We start from the raw sequence: 20117 nt of genomic DNA, 5'->3' as shown, positions 1-20117 counted from the left end.
GCTGGGGACTGTCCACTTGGTAATCAGTCCCTGCATAATGTTAGTCCCTAAAGTGGACTGTGCCTTTGAGACACTTTGGGGAATATCATCGAGGAAATAGGCAAATGAACAGAGACAGTAACTGCCAATGTGAGACAATTTATACCTTATTTTGCATCTCTGTACACACCGACAGCACTCATTGTGTGTAGACACACTGAGCCTTTTGGCGAGCCTCTGACCCCACTTTTACAACATTTATTGATGTAATTAAATGCGCTCTTGGTTACTTCACCTGCAGGCACATTACTGTTATGCTATAACTTCTACTTTGGTTGGTGACAAAGCAATTTTGTATAGCATTTATAAAATAAATAGCTTTTATATGAATATTATTTCAAAGTTTCTCTTTAACAAATTGTAAAAAGAAATCTCAGTTGCTCTCCTCTCTGATCCAAATAGTTCCTCTACGGATATGTCACTGTCATTGCTGCAAATGTAGCCCTTTGGCCAGCTCTTACCTTTGTTGTTATGGAGTCTGAAACTGCCTTTGGCTGTTTAAATTGGTCATCATACCAAAGCAATTTCAGGCTGATATACAACCTTCCTGGAAACTCCTTTAAAGGAATCTTTCATTTGTATTGTTTGCCTATACTACTGCTATAGAGGATGTCCCTTGTTCTACATCTGACACACAACGTGAGAAGAAACTGGGGCAAAACATTGATAGATTTAGTTAGAAAACCTGTTTGGGATTTTTGTTCCCACTTTTCCTGTGTACTGTAGTATTTGTACATTATTTGAAATGTTCACTAATCCATATACTAATGCATGTACAGAAAGATAGATTGATTGAGGGATGGATACACAGATAAATACTAAAAACATTAATGGACAGTATTGAATATGCTACATCACATAGGTGATTGTCATAAACCGGTAATCGAGTTTTACATTATTAATTTACATAATCTCAGCTAGGAAACATTGCTTTGCAACCAAAACCACATATTTTCTGGGGCAAACAAGGATAGTAAGCCTGCGGTTGCTTGTATATTTTTAAAAGTAAATCACTGAGCAAAATGGCAGGTCTTGTAGGGTGTTCCCAGTATGCAGTGGTAGAGTACCGATGAAATGTGGTCTAAGGAAGGACAATCAGTGAACCATCAACAAGATCATGGGTGCTCAGGGTTCACCGATGTGCATGGGGAGCGAAGTCTAGCACATCTGTTCTGATCCCACAGAAGGGCTACTGTAGCACCAACTGCTGAAAAAGTTCATGCTGGGTATAACAGACAGGTGTCAGAACACACAGTGCATTGCAGCTTGGGCACATTGCAGCTTGGGACTGTGTAGCAGCAAACTGGTCAGTACTCAAGCTGACTCCTGTTCACAGCCATAAATGCCTACAATAGGCATGTGAGCATCACAACTGGAAATGGAAAAAGATGGCCGTTCGGATGAATCACGTTTTCTTGTACATCATGTGCATGGCTGGGTGTGTGTGCATTGTTTACCTGGGGCAGAGATGGCACCATGCTGCACTATGGAATGAAGACAAGCCGGCAGAGGCAAGGTGATGCTCTGAGCAATGTTCTGCTGGGAAATCTTGGGTCCAGGCATTCATGTGGATGTTACTTTGACACATATCACCTACCTAAATATTGCTACAGATCAAGTACACCCCTCCAGGGCAACGGTATTTCCTGATGGCAGTAGCCTCTTTCAGCAGGATAATACGCCCTGCCACACTGCAGAAATTGTTTTTGAATGGTTTCAGGAACATGACAAAGAGTTCAAGGTGTTGCCTCAGCCTCCAAATTCCCCAGATCTCAATCTGATTGAGTTTCTGTAGAATGTGCTGGAAAAATAAATCTGATCTATGGACTTAAAGGATCTGCTGCCAACATCTTGGTGTCAGACACTGGAGGACACCTTCAGAGGTCTTATAGAGTCCATGCATTGACAAGTCAGAGATGTTCTGGTGGCACGAGGGTTTTAATGTTGTGGCTGATTGGTGTATATCTAGTGCTCCTTAGAGAAGAAGTGAGAGTATCAAATACAGTTTTATGTCACAATACAATTATGATAACTGCTTTCTCTTGATACAAAACTCTTCTCCATGTAACCCATTTAAAGTACAATACTGAAGGTTTTTCTTTTTCAGTACATTTAGTCTTTTCAAGCAGGCATGGGGAGTGAGGGACTGGCATCCCATGTTTTAAATGCAGAAGTGCTGCTAGGTAATGTAATTGGCGGAGCTCTATCATAAAATAAGTCTTTTCTGCTTCAAGGAGCTGTCGAGTATGTTGACAATAAGAATAGAGTCAGTTACTTTTAACAATGTAGGCATTTCATTCAATGAGTGAATGGGACACACTCAAATCACAGGCAAAAAATGAGCAAGTCTTTAACGAGTGCTCTCAATATGTGTTGATTTCAAGGCAATAAAGCATCTGCTCGGCAGAAATGAATTCTCTTAGGCAAAGTATTACTGAATAAACCGTAAATGAGACTCTGGATGGAAATTTGATTTACCTGCATAATTAGGTGCATTTGACTAAGCTGTGCATGGACACTGATAGGTTAATCCAATAACTGTTAAAGTCAAGTCTTTTTGGTTTTACCAAATAACAGGAACCTGGATATTTGTGATAATGATAAAGATAATGCCCATTTATGGATGGACTTCCCATATCAGTAATGAAAAAAGGTGAACTCACTGGTCACTTTTTTAGGAAAACCTGCATAATCTAATGCAATTGAATAAAATAGCTCTGCTATGAAGTCTACTTCAAAAAATTATTTTTATTTGCCTTTTTTTTGTCTTTATTTGACAGTCGAAAGTGCAGAGACAGCTCATGTTGCAGGTTAATGACATCATTATATTATGTTATGTGCAGTACAAATCTGTGCAAAACCCGTGGTGGCGCCAAAGGAGCAGAGAAGCAGGTTAATATTTCAGTTTATTCAGAGATATATATATATATATATATATATATATATACATATATGTATATATTATTTCAGAGATATTGAGAGAAATAGGATTTTGGAGTATATAAATGTCTTTCTTTTTTGTCTTGATGGCGAGGAAAAGATACTTCAGCTGGACCCTGTATTATCAATGTGCAAAACTGAGGCCAATATTTTACAGGGATAGTCAGCGGCAGTATCTATAAAGTGAAGGTTATACTGATGGGAATGTTAATATTGAATGTTAATCTGCAGTTTTCTGTGTTGGTCCCAGTAATATTTGTTGTACTATATTCTAACTAGCTGCTAGCCATCGTGCAGGCTGGTAAAACGGATAAATTGTCTCTTTGTATCTGTTAGCAGCATCCACTGAGCTGCGCTGTCCACACCCCCTGAGGACATAATAAGACTGTTTGTGCAAATACATTTCTAAAGAGCAATAGCCAATGTAGACACTCCAGCACTGGGCCAGCCAACCAATGGTGTAACTTCATCACTTAATTTGTACAGATTTTAGAATATAATATAAAGTATAATTCTGAGCTGATGTATTGCAGTAGACTGCACAGGTGTATAAATAAAGTGGCCAGTGATAGTTTCAGATAAACACACAATCACTAATGATGGATTGAAACCTGCAGCTATTGTAAGACTTTAAATAATAGACAGCTGAGAAATGGTTGTTTTTATGGATTTGGTAAAATCAAGAGAAGTGTTACGTGCTGTTTGAAACACATAGATGACAATGTAACTGTGATATACAGTATGCTCACTAATACTAATAATATATTCAATCCACAATGTATATGACATACACTGATTATATAAATTGCTGAAGAGCTAATATCATACATATACTAGAATAAGATACTGACAAAAGCCACTATAACTCATAACAGGTATGGAAGTTCAACTCGCATGGCCTGAAACTGTGGAACTCAAGAAATGGCTGCAGAGTGATGGTTGCTTCCTGTGACTTCCAATCTCAGACAATGTGAGTGTGGTTTGAAGTCCTCGGTGGACAGGGTGAGTGAAGTGTGTCTTACAGAGGTTTGGATATTTCTTCTAACTCTTTTAGTCAGTGTGACATCGGCAGAAGATTGAACTCCCTCTACAGCATTCAGTTGTTTGCAGGGTGAGTCATAAAAGACCATGACTAATTATGAAATAACCTGTCGCATATCTGAGTGAAACTGGCAATGTGGCTTGTATTTTCCAATCTGTTAAACATAGCTTAGCACAGCCTGTCTGTTTGCATTCTAATGAGTTATCAGCTTGCATTAAATTATCCTGATCCGTGACACTATATCCAAAGGTTGCAATCAATCAATCAATCAATCAATCTTTATTTGTATAGCGCCAAATCACAACAAAGTTATCTCAAGGCACTTTACACATAGAGCAGGTTCTAAACCGTACTCTTCAAGTTTTAATTTATAAAGAGACCCAAGAGGTCAGGAAAGCAATGTCTAGTGGCTTTAAATAATGAGCAGGTTTATTTGTGAAGAAGGAATAACTGATTGCTGATGATGTAAATTTGGAAGACTAATGAGAGCATTAAGACGCTGCCGTTTGCACTGAAAAACACTACTTCAGTCTTAGCCCTGAAAATAGGACTATAGTATTGGACAAAGAAAAATATTGACCTGATGATATTGCTAGATGAAAAGTCAGGGGATCAAAATTCATCCTGATGGGGGCAGGAATGTCTGTACCTAAAATGTGTGCCAATCCATGTTGTACATGTACAGATATTTCACTGGATAAGTAAAGATTTTGACCTGTGGGTGGCGCTAGACGAAAAGTCAGGGAATCACCAGACCCATCCTCTGGGGACTATAAATCTCTATAAATTGAATGGCAATCCATGAGATGGTTGTTAAGATATTTCAGTATGGACCAAATTGGACTGACTGATACTGCCATGAAGCTACACTGCTACAGTAGCTAGAAACATGCATACTTATAATTTCACGAGTTCCATAATGGGTAGAAATGGAACGAGAAAAAAAGGAATTATAGTAAACAACAACTAAGGAAACACAAATCATAAATACTATAGCTGGAAGGCCATCTGGCTAGAAATAAATAATACATTTTCATGTACAGTGTTTACAAATTTGATTTTAAATATATAGAAAACAGTGCTCTTGTCATAATCTATTAAGCAATAATTTATGTGTATGCAACTGAATCAATTGACTCACTATTATGTGAACAAGTTACTAATACTATGGATGCCAATGTAAATCAACACCTGTTTGAAGCTTTCCTCAGTAATCTCCTGATTTTAGTAGATTAACGTCACCCTATAGGCAAGTAAAACGTTTGCTGTCATCTAGCACAAGTTAACCTTGATGTACACTGTGCTCCTGCATATAAAGTGATATGTGATCCAAATTATTTAGAACTGGCTAACCTTTAACTGATGGAGGTTTTGGGGAGACCTGGATATCTTATGCAGAAACATTTATTGAAACTAGATTGACGAGAACAGTAGTAGTACACGGGAAAACACTGTGTAATGCTACTCAATTCTGAAGGTTTTCTTCCTGGTGAGCAGTAATTAACCCTACTAGACCTACAAGATTTACTACATGTCCAAATAAGATTATTCTGTACTTGTCTATACATATGCAAGGATTCTATTGGGTACTGGATCCTAAACAAGAAACTATGCTTACCTTTGTTAACCAATATCATGTTGTCTACATTCAGGTCACATACAATACATTCTCAGAGGAGACAATCTGACCATCTGAAACAGAGCACAGCATATCTTCATGACCTTGGCTTCCCTACGAGACAGCCAGTCTTATCAGGACAGCTGCCTTGCTCAGTCAGTCTTTGCAGAAAGAAAGATGAACTGTTCTGAAAGAGACAGGCCATAACCTACTGCTCTCATGTTTGCAGATGACCTGAAAATGACCACTCATGTAAATACTTTTGAGCCTAAAGTACAATATATAATATGAGAGTTCAGTTCAGTTCAGACATGAAAATACTGAGGGAAGTAACATTTATATATGTTTTAAGAAATGTGTGCAACATGTTTCTAAAGATTGTGTTAACCAAAACCTGACATGTCCAGGGCTCATCCTGTTATACTCACATGCTTCAAGGAGTCCACCATCATTCCTTTGCCCAAGAAAACAAGACCAGCATGCCTGAACAACTACCGCCCAGTGACAGTCTCCTCTGTAGTGATGATATGCTTTGAATAGCTGGTCAAGGTTTACATCTGCCCCTCACTACCGAGCACACTGGATCCACTACAGTTTTCCTACTGTCCAAAACATTCAACAGAAGACACCAAAGCACATATATTCCACACCACCCTATCTCACCTGGACAGGAAAGGGAGCTATGCGAGATTGCTGTTCATTGACAATAGTTCCCTTACCTGCAGGCTCGTTAGAAAGCCCAATGAACTGGGATTAAACACCTTACCCAGGCCGTGAGGGTAGGCAGACACACCTCTACTACTATCATCCTTAACACCAAAGCATCCCAGGGCAGTGTTTTAAGCCCCTTGCTGTACTCCCTGTATGCAGGATTGTGTAGTCACGTTTGACTCTGACACCATCATCAAGTTTGCTGACGACACAGCTATGGTGGGTATGATCACAGATAACAATCTACTCCTGAACATTAACAAGACTAAGGAGCTGGTAGTGAACTTTGGGGAAATGCAGGGGGAAACTATGTACCCCTTAATATTAAGCTGTTTCACCTCAAACACTTGAGGAAATTCAGGGTTCCCTCTCAAATACTGAGGAATTTGTACTCCTGCACTATCGAGAGCATCCTGACAGGAAACATCACTGCCTGGTACGGAAACAGAACCAAACAGGACTGCAAGGCCTTGCAAAGAGTTGTTGGTTCAGCTGAACATACAATAGGCAGTGCTCTACCCTGCCTAAAGGATATTTACACCAGGTGCTGCAAGAATAAATCTAGGAGAATCATTAAAGATCCCAACAACCTGGATAATAGCCTTTTCTCCCTGCTGTGGTTGGGGAGAAAGTACAGGATACGACAGAGCTGAGAAGTTAAGGATGAGCTTCTACCCTCAGGCCACTAGGATCCTAAATGAGGTCACTGCCAAAGACTGTTATTATCATTACAAATCATACAATATACAAAGCATACATTACAAATAATTACTACAAATAAATTACAAATTACTTATTTAATGTATATTTATTGCACAATTTGAAGGAAGTGATGACTTTGCTTTTCACTGTGATTGCGCCTGAATGATTGCATGTGAAAAATAAATTTGATTGATTGACTGAATACTAATACTACAGTTTTAAAAAAGTTAGCAGTTCAAGCATTTCCAACTGCGGGAGCAGTTTACTTTAACCGAAATCCATTCAGGCACAGTTTTTGTATACAACACCTAAGGGGAAATGATAATCAAGATCATTACTAACAAAGCAACGAGATTGCGATCAGACAGTGATGTTCATCACACCGGGAGTGACTTTGTTGAGTGCCTTATTAGGACCAAAACATGGTGGTGTGAAAGGCTGTAATTGCATCTCTGTTGTAGTCTCACACAGGTTTTGAACAGGCGAGTCATGCATTTTCTCTGGTGGCCCTGATCTCTTGTTGTAACACTGTGCTATGTTAATGAAGCTAAAAGTACAAAATGAAACTTGATGACTTTGGCACCCCATCGAGTCTGTAGTGTTTCAAATCTCACCACGAGTGCTCCAATCCTCTATAGAGAGAAGCCTAATAAATATGTGTGAAGAGAAAGTGTTTCAAATTACACAGAGTCAACTTGTGGACTTAAAAAAACCCTCTGCTTTTTCTAAGGATTTTATAAAATACACTTTCACATGATATCGTAGGACTATAAGTCACATCTTTAAAAAAAAAAGTCACTGGGTCAACAAGCTTTGTTTGTAAACTCAGTGTTAGAAATGAATACACCTTGTTGAGGGTATAGGTATACTTCTTTGGTTTACTTAGAGTATGGTGTCTTGTTTATGGTGGTTCTTGTTTATTCCCAAACAGTGAAACTGAATGGCTGTGATTAAGATGTAATAACAAACCAAACTATTTTTTTTGCACTTGCCAATCACGACTAAAATTAAATTCCATGAAATTACAGGTAGGAAGGAAAGAAGACAAATTAGATTAGCAGAAAAACGAAGCCATTGCTCCCCTTTTTCAGCCTTTTCCCGGGTTGCTTAGCTACTGTGTATGGGAAATGAACAGAGGTCAGATGACACGGTCTTAACAGAAATCTAGTTTTGTCACTACTGATACAGTGTGGCTTCACTTGGTCTGATGTCCTACTTTTGATTTTATTTAATCAAGTAATGGTTCTATAATATGGTCATTATTCATTTATTTTAATGCCATCCACTGACATTTGAAAGAGATGAACTCTCAAATGGATGAGATCTTCCTTGTTGTCCTCTGTCTCTGAATGTCTTGTGTTTGAACAGTTAGCACAGTTGTGCTCTGTTAAATACCAACCACAAATGCCAGTGCATTTGATGGCTACATTATGGGAAATTGATGGAAGTAAGCTATGTCAGTAAATCCCTCCTCTATTTGTGTGCCTTACACTTGCTATTCATCAATAACACATAAGACATTTTAATGTGAGAAACTGCATGGACAGAGAAGCAAAAATAAGTCAAAGGGAGCATTATTCCCTCAGGTGCTCAACTTCTTTTCACATCTATGTAAATGTCAAGAGTTTTCCACTCATGCCTAAAAGGCTAAAAAGCTGTAAAAATGCTGTGAGACATTGACCTGTGGTGTATTATACCAGAGGACGACTCAACATGATATTTATTTTAGTACAGAATTACAAAGAGTAAAGCAATGCGTCTTGGGATCAGAGTATCCCTATGACTCACTCAGAGCAGAGATTTGGCAGAGGTGATCATTTATGGGATACACTGCCTCTCATGTTGAACAAAGCTGACAAAGTCAGGTGGCTAAGATGATGGAGATGGTCACTGATGGAAAAAGATCTAACACAAATTTAGCTCAGTAAGATGAGAAAGATAAGAACATGATACTCGAGCAAACAATATTTCAATTTGATGATATAATCATTCATCTTTTCACCAATTCATCCATCGTCAGTGTCTATTATCCTGGTAAGAATTGTGGGGGGGAGGATCGTACCCCAGCATGCACCACACAGTGCAGTGTACACCACAGACGGTATACAAGTTGTTATACATACATGTTTATAGCGCTAGTTGTTTGTGACTGTGAAATGATTACCACTGTTGTAGGTGCCTGCCTCCACTCCCTCACACCTCACTCTCTCAAACACAAAACGATCTCTTTAATAGTAGTAATTGCTGATCATGAACCCTTAAATTGCATTAAAATGTTTAGACAGCCATACATATTTTTTGCACAAGTCTTTCCATCTCATTTTAGTGGATTTAAGACTACAACGGAATGAAGCATACACTGTAATTACAAAGTCTGTTTACACAACTAACGTGTAAATGAGAGCAATGGGTTTTCCAATTGCAGTCTGTTGATATATAACCCTTGAAATAAAGTCTGCTTAGACACACAAAGGAAAAGAAGTGTTGTTATTTTTACAATTTATGTCATACTGTGCACCATTCGCGTCTCTTAAATGCATTTCTGCTTTATCCCAGTACAATCCAGACCATTGACCTTATACAGTCCAGACCCAGAAGTGTCTCACAAGCCTATTTTTGGTAGGTCACCACGTTATGAAGAGCGATATGTTTTCTTGAGCATCAATCCCGGGGCGTGAGATTAAGTCTGAACCTCTATCCTGGATTATCCATGTGGCTTTTGGGACACACTCATAATCGCAAATGACTCCACCTGAAATGAAGGTCAAAGGAAAAATGGGATTTGATTGGGCACAACTGTTTTAGATATATACCGTAGCTATGCACAAACAGGCTTTTAATATTTCCAAAAACAGAGAATTGTGTTTCTTACATCTGTTATTGAGTGGAGGAATCTAAACTACAATTTGCTTAAGTCTACATACAGGTTTGCATAAAGCATCTGCATGCATCACAGTTTATTATCCTTTGAAAATTACAGCTTCAGCTGGATAATGCAAATTTCATCGAGGCTCTTTTGAGAAAATGCAAAACCATTGTACGTTTGACACAAATAAAATGAAAGTTAGATACGGCGCTTGCTAACTGGCATGTGAAATAGGAAAGGGAGACAGCTGCTGTCTAGCGCCATGTTAGTGTACCTTGCCTACATGCCTGGAGGCTACAAGTACAATTTAAAGTCTGCCTTACTTCCATGGGAATTAAACAATTCAAAGAAAATGTTGACTTACAATATAACAATGAGGGTGGGCTCCACTCTGCAGATCGCTGATGGCTGCTATCACAGAGGTAACGAAAAGGTGTCCCAGGTGGAATTTCATGTGTTTGTCAAAACTGCATATTGTTCTGCATGTAGACTCACTTGGTTGGGACGGGGTTGGAGGACAAGTCATTCAGTCACCCACTGTGCCATTGTGCCCACATTTACAGTCAAAAACACACCGACACACAAGCGGGTGATGAATATGCCACAACAATCGTCTGTGACTGCAGAGGTTAACCAATAATTACACTCTCCATATGTTTACATAAAGAAACGCTGAAAATTGAGCCCCGAACATCATTATATATCTCCATGACTTTGCGTGATGAAACGATGACCTAGAAGTAATTAGCACAGATGTTGGAGGCATACTTCGTAAATTGCTTTCTGTACATAAACATCAATTTGGTGAGGCACTGAAACAACTAAAGAATTTTAGATGTTTCACAAGTTTCTTCACTTCTACTTTCTTAGTTAGAAGTTTGTACTTTTAAATCATGGAGGAAAAAAAAGATCTGATCAGTAAAACACTGCTTTCCTCTCTTTTTAATGCTTATTCTTGAAATACAGAGTTGACCTTCTGGACTGGTAGGTGGACACAAACAAAGGTGAAATTACTTGTTAGGTTTAAATGTAAGTGGAATAAACAAAGCAAAAGATTGTGGCATGGATTAGACATACTTTACTAATAGTGATGGTAACAAAACATTGATATGCCAACTGTACATATTTGTGTTTTCACATTTTTGCCACATTTTCATTTGTTTTGATGACTTAAATGAGTGCACAAGGCTTGTTATTTCCTGCAAGTTGGACTGATGTATTGGTTTGACCTTTGATGTAGGCCAGCCATGCCATTTACCACCTGCATGATTGAGAGTCCTCCCTGAAAACAGCTAGATGAACACCAAAAAGCTGCCAAGAAAATGCACTTCCCTTGAAAATGTTGTTTTTGCAGCTTTTTGTTCAATAACAGTCTTGTAAATTCAGAAATATTTCGGAGAGTTACCCCTGCAATTGCATGGGTGGAGTAGATGACTCAGTTTCAGAGGCTTTTCCTGTTTGATGTATGAATACATTTCTGGAGGAAATAGTGAGTGAAAGCGGAGAATTTGTGGGGCATAAAGATGAAAAATTTGAAATATTTGGCAGCGCCTGTCCAAAAAAAGAATTGGTATTCAAACCACATATTGACTGAACCACACTGTTACATCATTTAAATCGACAGGCTCTGTATATAATATCCTTCAGACAGCCAGATTTCGCCTCTGTCCCTGGCAATCAAATATTACTGTATACATTCAGTATATTTACAAAAGTTGTTGGATTAGCCTGAGGCAGACATTTGAAATTCTGGCTTAGATGATGTGATGTGTGTCAGAGTAGCTGCAATTACAGAGAAAGTAGAAATTCAAATAGAAACTCTGAGATGTGTGTCTATAAGATGTCGAGAGGAGTTTTATGTTGTATCTTTTGAACTTACGATTGGGTTTGAACAACTGCACACTAACGTGTAATCTCTCTCCGCTGGAATCATTTTCAAGTTTGATAAAGATCAACAATATGTTTTTGTGTAGCTTAGATGAGTAGCTATCGTCTGCTGAAACTCTGTTTTGCTTTGGGAAACCACAGCTGAAAGCACACTGTCTACAAACACATACTGTCTACAAAAGCGCACCGTTAGTGATCAAAAGTGAACAAAACCTGTTTTTTAAGAGAATTTGGGCTCTATATTAGAGTTGCTGCACTACTGTTCGTGACTATTAATTGAAAATTAATTTAATGAAAAGGCATTTTTTACGTGCAAAAGCTGTATGCCAAGTTGTATGATGATGGTTCAAAGCGAAATTTAGTCAAAAAAGGAAATAAAACTCATATTAATTAATAACTGTTAATTTAATTTAATGGATAGAAACAAACTGAATTGAGCAGATCAGTCCAATCTGATTTTAAGGGGTTGGCCTACTAGCATGATTTATGATGTCACAATTAGTTTTGAAGCCAGTCGTGGTTCAATATTCAACTTAGACAAGTGGGGTGTGGAAAATTGAAGCCAGTGCTCATACTGGAGGCTTCAAAGTGAAGATAGACTTGTTAATGTAGTAAAAGACATCTTGTGTCGAACAGTTAAACTTCTGAAATGAAATATATTTTTAAATTTATAGATTGTGGATTTTTTAGTGAGGGAGAAAGATGAGATGTCATTTTAAGTATATCAAAGTGGTAATTATACTTTTTTGGTGGAAAAAACATATCAGACACATATTATAGTGTCAGTATTTTTGTAAGTCTTAATACCTGTGTGGAGGGGATATTTAAGTGATATTAAAGATATTAAGAATTTCTTAATATTGTATCCTGCACACACAAAACTGTTAGCTAAATAGAGCCACTATCCCGCTCTGTCCCGGATCCCTCTTTATCATGCAGTAAGCACAAAACAGCCTGAACAGCATAATATACAATTTAGCCAGTTGTACACTCTTGGGACAGTGGGGATGTAATATATAAAGACTACAGAGGACAAACTATTGATTTTCAAAACAGATCAATAGATTACTGCAGCGAGTACATTTGGCTTTCTATGTGTATGTTTGAAACACTAAGAGGAAGCAGATTAATGACAATCTGTTAAAACAAATGGAGCTGGAAAGCAGCTTTTTGATACCAAGCTAAAATCGAAGAAACTATCAGCAAGAGCCATCTACTGTGGAACTACATGAGAATCAATCAATCAATCAATCAAACTCTATTTATGTAGCACCTTTCATACAGGCTAGTGGAGTTCAAAGTGCTTTACAATAAGTTGATTGACAAGCTGAGAAAGTGGTTAAACTAGTTTAACTTTCATAATTCTCTAATATTAATTAGCCTGTTATACTATAAACTAAATAAATGTGCTCATAATGATCAGTGATGGTGTTTGTTTTCTTTATATATCACTCTTAAACCATTTAGATTTTCCTTAAGTATTAAAATGGGTTAACACAATACACATCAGACACCTTCTTCCTGTAAACATGACTTTATTTCACTCACTGTTATTATCAAATTATCTTCAAATGGACCTCCTACGGAGTTTGGAGTGTAATGTCCTTTTCTTACTTATAACAATACTGTAGAACAGCACATTTAAAAAATGATTACCACAAAGGCACAATTCTTGCAGTTATTCTAAATGACTCTACAGCAAATGAAGCTTAACTTGCCATGACCACTGGACCAATAAGCTTAATGTTAATCTCTTGCTATTATAAGTATGAAAAGCTTCTAGTAAAAGTCGGGTCTATTATTATGGATACAGAGGGCTCTTTATAGTGGAGACAGCAACCGGTCCAGAGGTTTTTGAAATGCCTTGCTATCAATGTGTCATGTGCAAAGAGCGTGCATTCAATTCTTCAAGTTACACATATAGTACATTACCACCAATCCACACGCTAGCAGAGAGAGGGGCCAAGACATGTAGACGTGTATCCCATGACATTCAGTCTGTCTTTTTTAATTATAAATAGCGCTTGAGCTACAAAGTCTCAGCATTTTAATGAAAAGCAATAACAAACAGTGAGTAATAGTGTGTCAATCAAACTTTGCAAGCTATTGATGCAAGGATAGTGACGCCAATCATTAATACTGCTTTACATTAACATCATTTTTAGTATATCAGTTTTTTTCATGTTTTATCCATTGACTACAAATCATTTTAACTCTGCATCACTGTCGATCATTTTCCAAAGAATATCATGAGCCTTTAGATTGATTTCCTACCCTTGAAGCAATTCATTTCAATGCTGTATAACTAGAAATACCGCCTCCAGTTGTAAGCTTCTGCTAACCAGTCAGTCAGTCAGTCAAGTTACAGTTTACAGACACATACAATATTCACAGTGAAGGAATTTAATAAGAGGTATTTTCCTTGTATGTGTTCTCATGTTTGGCCAGTAAAGCTGATTCTGACAGAACACAGAGTTGCAGGCATGACCGAAGACGATGCTTCAGATATGGACGTTGCTGCAAAGAAGCTGCAAAAATGTGGATCGTCACACACCTCTTCAACCCCGCAGCACAGATCTATACAATCATCACAGTTTCAAGCTGGGCACCCAAGATTATTGTCACCAATTCCATAACCAAACAAATGTGAAATACAGTCACAATCTCACCTACTGTTCCCGAGTTACGGCATCAGAAAACTGTTTTTGCAGAACAATATCATGTAACAGTGAAGCTGATCTTTGACCTTTTGCATATAAAATGTAAATAATTCATCATTGTATCCTAAAAGACATTTGTGCAAAACGTTGTCATGATTAGCGCTTAAATTCTTGAGTTTTGGCCAAAAATGTGTTTTGTGAGGTCACATTTACCTTGACCTTTGACAACCAAATTGTAATCAGTCCTTGAGTCCAAGTGGATGTTCGTGCCAAATGTGAAGAAATTCTCTCAATGCTTTCCTAAGATATTGCATTTATGAGAATGTGCTGTTGCTAAGGCAGAGGCACAAAAATTCTAAATGTTAAAATGTGCTTAAAATGGGTGATCAATTACAGTGATTATGGGAAAGGTATGTCACTTTGTGCAGTATTATAACCACAAGAGCGGATTAATCCAAAATGTCTGCAAATCATTTAATCAATAATCAAAACCAATTAGATAAACTGAAACATGATTTCATGAAGATAAAACAAGGCTGTCTTCTTTATTGAACACTTCAAATTTTGAGGATACGATGTTTCCCCCAACACTTATGACAGACTGGCCAATCTGTGCGGGTGGCTCTAAGTGTGCACAGTGTTGTGCAATCTAGAAAGACATTTGTCATGTCTCATTGTTAAAGCCTTTTAAACCAACACAGTGAACTTGACTGAATGTTTTTAATATGAGAATTCATATTTTACAGATATTTTCACCGCACCTGTACAATTGGCAACCAATTACTCACTTTGAGATTTGATCAGTAACATCATTTACCCTGTCACGACCAGTGAGAGACTTTTCTCTCAAACTACAGAGGACATTCCCCACCATCAGACCCATTAAGAAGTAAAACATCGGCACTTACGGTCACTGCAGAACGGCCCCCCGTAGGTGGTCATGGTGCAGTCACAGGAGAAGCCCTCCCACAGCTGCAGACACACTCCCTGGTGGTGGCAGGATTCCTCTGTGCAGGTGGTGCTGGGACCTGCAGGGTGTTGACAGCAGATTTACCATGCAGATACTTTCTTTTTATTTTATTTGTGCATCTTCACTGCTCTCCGAAGGGAATAAATAAGTAATGGAGAGACAGTCATTATTGCAAAAATATTGATGTAAAGTGACGCTCAGCAAGACAACATAATGATTTAAACAAGACAACCAAGACTGCTGTTTAGCAGCCAGCCACTATATCATACAACTGTAGGCTTCAGAGTAAGGTGAATTCGACTGGTTTGGAATTTGCTGTGCACAGTTATACTCTCAAGAGGAGAATTCATATTTTTAAATTCAGTTTGGAGATCATTAATCTAAAAAAAATCCCCCAAAAATTCATACACAGAGACCACCACCATTTGATTCTGGAGACACCATGATCTTTGATCAAGTGTCACCCTCAAGCCAAAGTTGGGCATGCTTATATACTATTCTGTCACAACCAGCACAATGCTTTCCGCAAATATAATGGATACATAGGGATTTGATTATTTGAGTTTATTTTGATTTGGGAGAAATATAAATTCTACTGTGTGCTTTTCTGTTTGATTAAAACTCAACAAAAGCAGCTGGACTTCTTGACTGAAGAGTGACATTATTACATGTTAGCGTGTATAATCAGAAATAATAAAACCCCATTATGTTCACTGGCCAATCATAATGGAGCATTAACAAAGCTGTTAAATACCATAACAAATGTGGTGTAATTAGCTTTCAGTGAGCAGTCATTCTGAGTTTCTTTGGCATCATGTCTGATCTGATGGAAACACAAGTTTATATGAAGGATTCTCAAGTGTTTCATTCCTTACCTCCACAGCCATGCTCCACCTCTCCCACCTTGTGGAGGGCATCTACCAGCAAGTCAGGGAGTCTTCCATTCAAGTCCACAGACGCCAGGCAGCCCTTGTATCCTTCCTTGGATGCTATTAATCGAGGCAGGCTGCTGTACATGCTCTTCCCAACACCACCAATGTACAGCTCTCCTGTAAGATACACAAATTGGTTAAGAGAAACTCTCAGAAGTCATGTTCAAGTACATGCTGGTACATTTACAAAATCAAACTAACTGAAATTAGTGGTATGAAGCGTCCTTCAGAGACCATGCATGACATTTTATGTATATTACAAATAATCAACCTATTTCAGTGCAGTTGTGAACCAGCTTTGAGTTGACAAGTAATTTAAAAAATACTCTGGAAAACTGAATCCAAAACCTGACAGGTGGCCCACCATTTTCAGAGCTGGTAATTGTTGCCTGTTTCCCAACCCCAGTTGGTGGTGCATGCTAAACATGTGTTTTATGACAGTTGCTTAAACCTTCATAGAGCAACACAACAGTCTGTGGGTATTTTTGTGATGTTAAAAGAGAAATACAAAAAATAGGGGGGAACTTGGTCCCATGAAATAACAAATCTCCACAAAAACAAAACAACCATACAATCATAAGAAGTCATACTTTATAATTTTTGAGATGCTTCCTCTCCAGGATACCAAATAGCATGTACTGTAATGCCAATTGTAAGTGCCAGGTTTGACTATGAATATAAGATTTGAGTTTTTATGTAAATGTTGATTCATGTAGCTGAGAATTGTTATAATGATACTTCTCTTTATTTTTCTGGTATACTTAATTTGATATGTGGATAGTGGGTTGTTGCTTTAAAATATGAGTATATTGAGACTCAGTTACTGCACATGTGCAATTAGTGAGATAACCCACATTGCCAGAAGAATGAAAACGTTAAAAGCAAGTTAGTTGAACTTAAGAATTGTACAAAAAAGGTTCTGGACTTTATTAACAACATATGTCATCATGCAAGAGATTAATATTTCCAAATTGTTCCCTTTTTGAGAGGAGCTCAGTTGGATTTTCTGTATGGATGGAAATGAAATACATTAATATGGATGTTGATAAACTGCAAGGATTTTGGTTGGACACACAAACACCGAATGCCCAGTGTTAGTACCTGCAGCAAGTATACACTGATATGTAACTTCTAATAGAATACTTAAACTTTATGATTGTTTAAATTACTTACCTTTCAAATCCAGGTTGCGGGCTCCATTGGCATGTTGGGTGACGGTACGGGAGTCAATCTTTAGGATGTGCACATTGTTGTTGTCACGGGAAATCACCACGTTGTGCCACTGATTGTCATTGAGTGGCTTGTCAGAATTTCCCTTCATTAGTGATGGCCCATTTCCCAAGTCAAAAACATAATGAATGTACCTACAAGACAATCCAGATATTTGCTAACATTCAGTTATACAAGTTCTATAAGAACCATATACCATTTACAAACTAGCAATAACACTTTTAGGTGATAATAATAATCACTAGGTTCAAATAATACATTTGAGTAGATTTTTCCAATAGAAAAAACTAAACAAATCTAGGTAACTGCCAATGATAATGGTGAGGCTCTAATAGCATACTGCCATGTTTATATTGTTCAGAAGACAGACTGACGACAGAAATCTTGTTTGAATTTTGAAATTTTGGAAGTAAAGCAACCCATGACAAGCTGTTACACCTCACAGATAAAACTGAGCTGCCTGAAAACTGTGACAGAAGTGTTGGGAGCCATTTTTTGTCTGTTGTCTGTGCAAGCTTCTGCTACAGCTCGAGAGCTGAACAAGGCCTCCTGCTGACTAATTGCTTACTGGGAGAAAGTCTATGTAAGGTTTGGCAGTGGGAAACTACAATTGTTGCTTTGCTTGCTCTGTTTCTACAACCTTTCTCTGCTGTTCAAAATTATATACAATGAATAAAACATTTAGAATGTATTTGTGATGGAGTCAAGTTGCCAAATCTACTCGAGCAGGTCTGAGTGTGAGAATGACACTGGCACAGTGGTAGTGGAAACTATAGTTTTTTCACTCTTGCTTCCTCTCTCTGTATCTCTCCCTGTAACAAAATTATTTATGATGAACAAATTATTTTAAAGCCATTTCGTGTCTCTCTTCAGGGCTGCGGGCTAGTGGATTCAAAATAATGTATGAATCATGAGTAGGTCATTTTGAGCCCAAGAAAGAAGAAAAATTGCTAGGTTCCTATTCATATGCCTTAAATTTGAGAAAACATTGTTGCACTGAAACACAAGCATACAGGTAATAAATTATATGAATTACATATAAATAATTAAATCCTTAACCTCCTCTATCAAGTAAATATATTAACAATAGAGCTGAAGGAATTAGTGGCTCTATGCAGATGTATTGAATTACTGTATGCAGATTAAAGCTTAGTTGTAAAACCCCAGCACTTACCCTTTGACCAGCTCCACTACGATGAAATCACTACCATCCCCAGAGTTGAAGAGTATCAGGCCGTCAGGACTGGTGGTCTTGAACTGGAAGAAAAGGTGCATGGAGGCATAGGCCTGCAAGGTGGAGAAGGCCAAGTAGCTGGCTTGGGTTAGAAAAGTTACAGGATTGGCCACAATGTGCCTCATGCCAAATCTGGCGTTCAGCTCGCAGAACGAGATGTCTCCATTCTTGCATTGGTCCAGATAGAGCATCCCGTTGAAGGAGAGCGCTTGCAGATGGCCGATGAAGTTGGACGGCATCACAGAGATGAAACGCCGTTCAGTCATGATCCCCGTCTCGATGTTGTTGAACTCCAGGCGGGTGTGGGCACCGGTCATGTGGCCTACGGCACAAAAACAAGTAGCTTGAATTGTAATTACCTTTCAATATGTGTATGTTTGTTACCACTGCTGCTTAATCCCTACAGTACCTTCCACAGTCACATTGTCCACAGAAAGCTGTAAATTCTTCCCACGCCGCACCACCTTCACTGCATGCCACTCATTGTCATTCAGCTTCTCGCCTACCAGGAGTATCTCAGGCCCCTTGCCTAAGAGGTGGAAAGCGTCAAGTGAAAATCATACCACATCAGCTCAGTGTATACTCTTTCCAGACGAAGCTCTTAACATGAGAAGCACTCTCTACTCAGGGTGCATACATTCATTCACTTATCACTCATGCACAGCCACCAACATTTACCTGCAACCAATAATTTGCATTCACTCCACACACTTATAAAGGGGAAAAAATAAAGCAAAGAAACTACAGCAGCAGCTCCTATTTGATGACTGACATGTAAAATGATTTCTGTGCTGAAATATCATAAAGAATGTTTTTTCTTTATATGGAGAGTTGAATGAAGTCTACTGGGGAAGCATCTTTTATCTAGAGACTTGGCTCAAACATACAGCTTTAATATTCTGAATTTCTGCACTATCCTCTGACTTTTCCATTGGTTTCAAAATAGGTCACCGTGCAGAAGCTTGCCACTGCAGCACCGTCATCCCGAATCAGTGCCTATGCAACAGGCTGACACGGCAGTTCAAAGGAGTTCTGACTTCGCTTGGGAAACTAATTGGCCATGCCTAAGCTGACTGCGCCTTTAGGGGTTTGTCTGTCTAATTGAGCTCAGGGTGCAGGAGAATTACAGGGGACGTACAGAGGGCAATAAATGGAAAACATCAACTGGTTTCCGAACACTTCACTGTTTCATCCTCTGGGAAATAAAACTGCGACTGGAGACTTTAGCCAGAGCTGCATGTCAACTGTCTTTACAGCACACCCCCTGATACCAACATCCACCTGCT

The 20117-nt window shown here is 38.4% G+C and overlaps 1 protein-coding gene across 1 annotated transcript in view; it reads right to left on the bottom strand.

The window, feature by feature from the left end:
- nrxn2a (neurexin 2a) overlaps window positions 1-20117 on the bottom strand; it is a 93747-nt gene that overhangs the window by 38601 nt on the left and 35029 nt on the right. Inside the window, exons 10-14 of the mRNA XM_062432629.1 lie at window positions 19241-19360; window positions 18772-19153; window positions 17541-17731; window positions 16311-16484; window positions 15374-15493 (exon numbers count right to left, since the gene is read on the bottom strand). Of these exons, the coding sequence (XP_062288613.1) occupies window positions 15374-15493; window positions 16311-16484; window positions 17541-17731; window positions 18772-19153; window positions 19241-19360 (987 nt within the window). The remainder of the gene's footprint in view (window positions 1-15373; window positions 15494-16310; window positions 16485-17540; window positions 17732-18771; window positions 19154-19240; window positions 19361-20117) is intronic.

This window comes from Scomber scombrus, chromosome 14 (assembly GCF_963691925.1).
Source record: "Scomber scombrus chromosome 14, fScoSco1.1, whole genome shotgun sequence".
In the NCBI taxonomy this organism is placed as follows: domain Eukaryota; kingdom Metazoa; phylum Chordata; class Actinopteri; order Scombriformes; family Scombridae; genus Scomber; species Scomber scombrus.
Note: the sequence above shows the minus strand (reverse complement) of the source record. Positions and strands in the feature narration are given on the sequence as shown.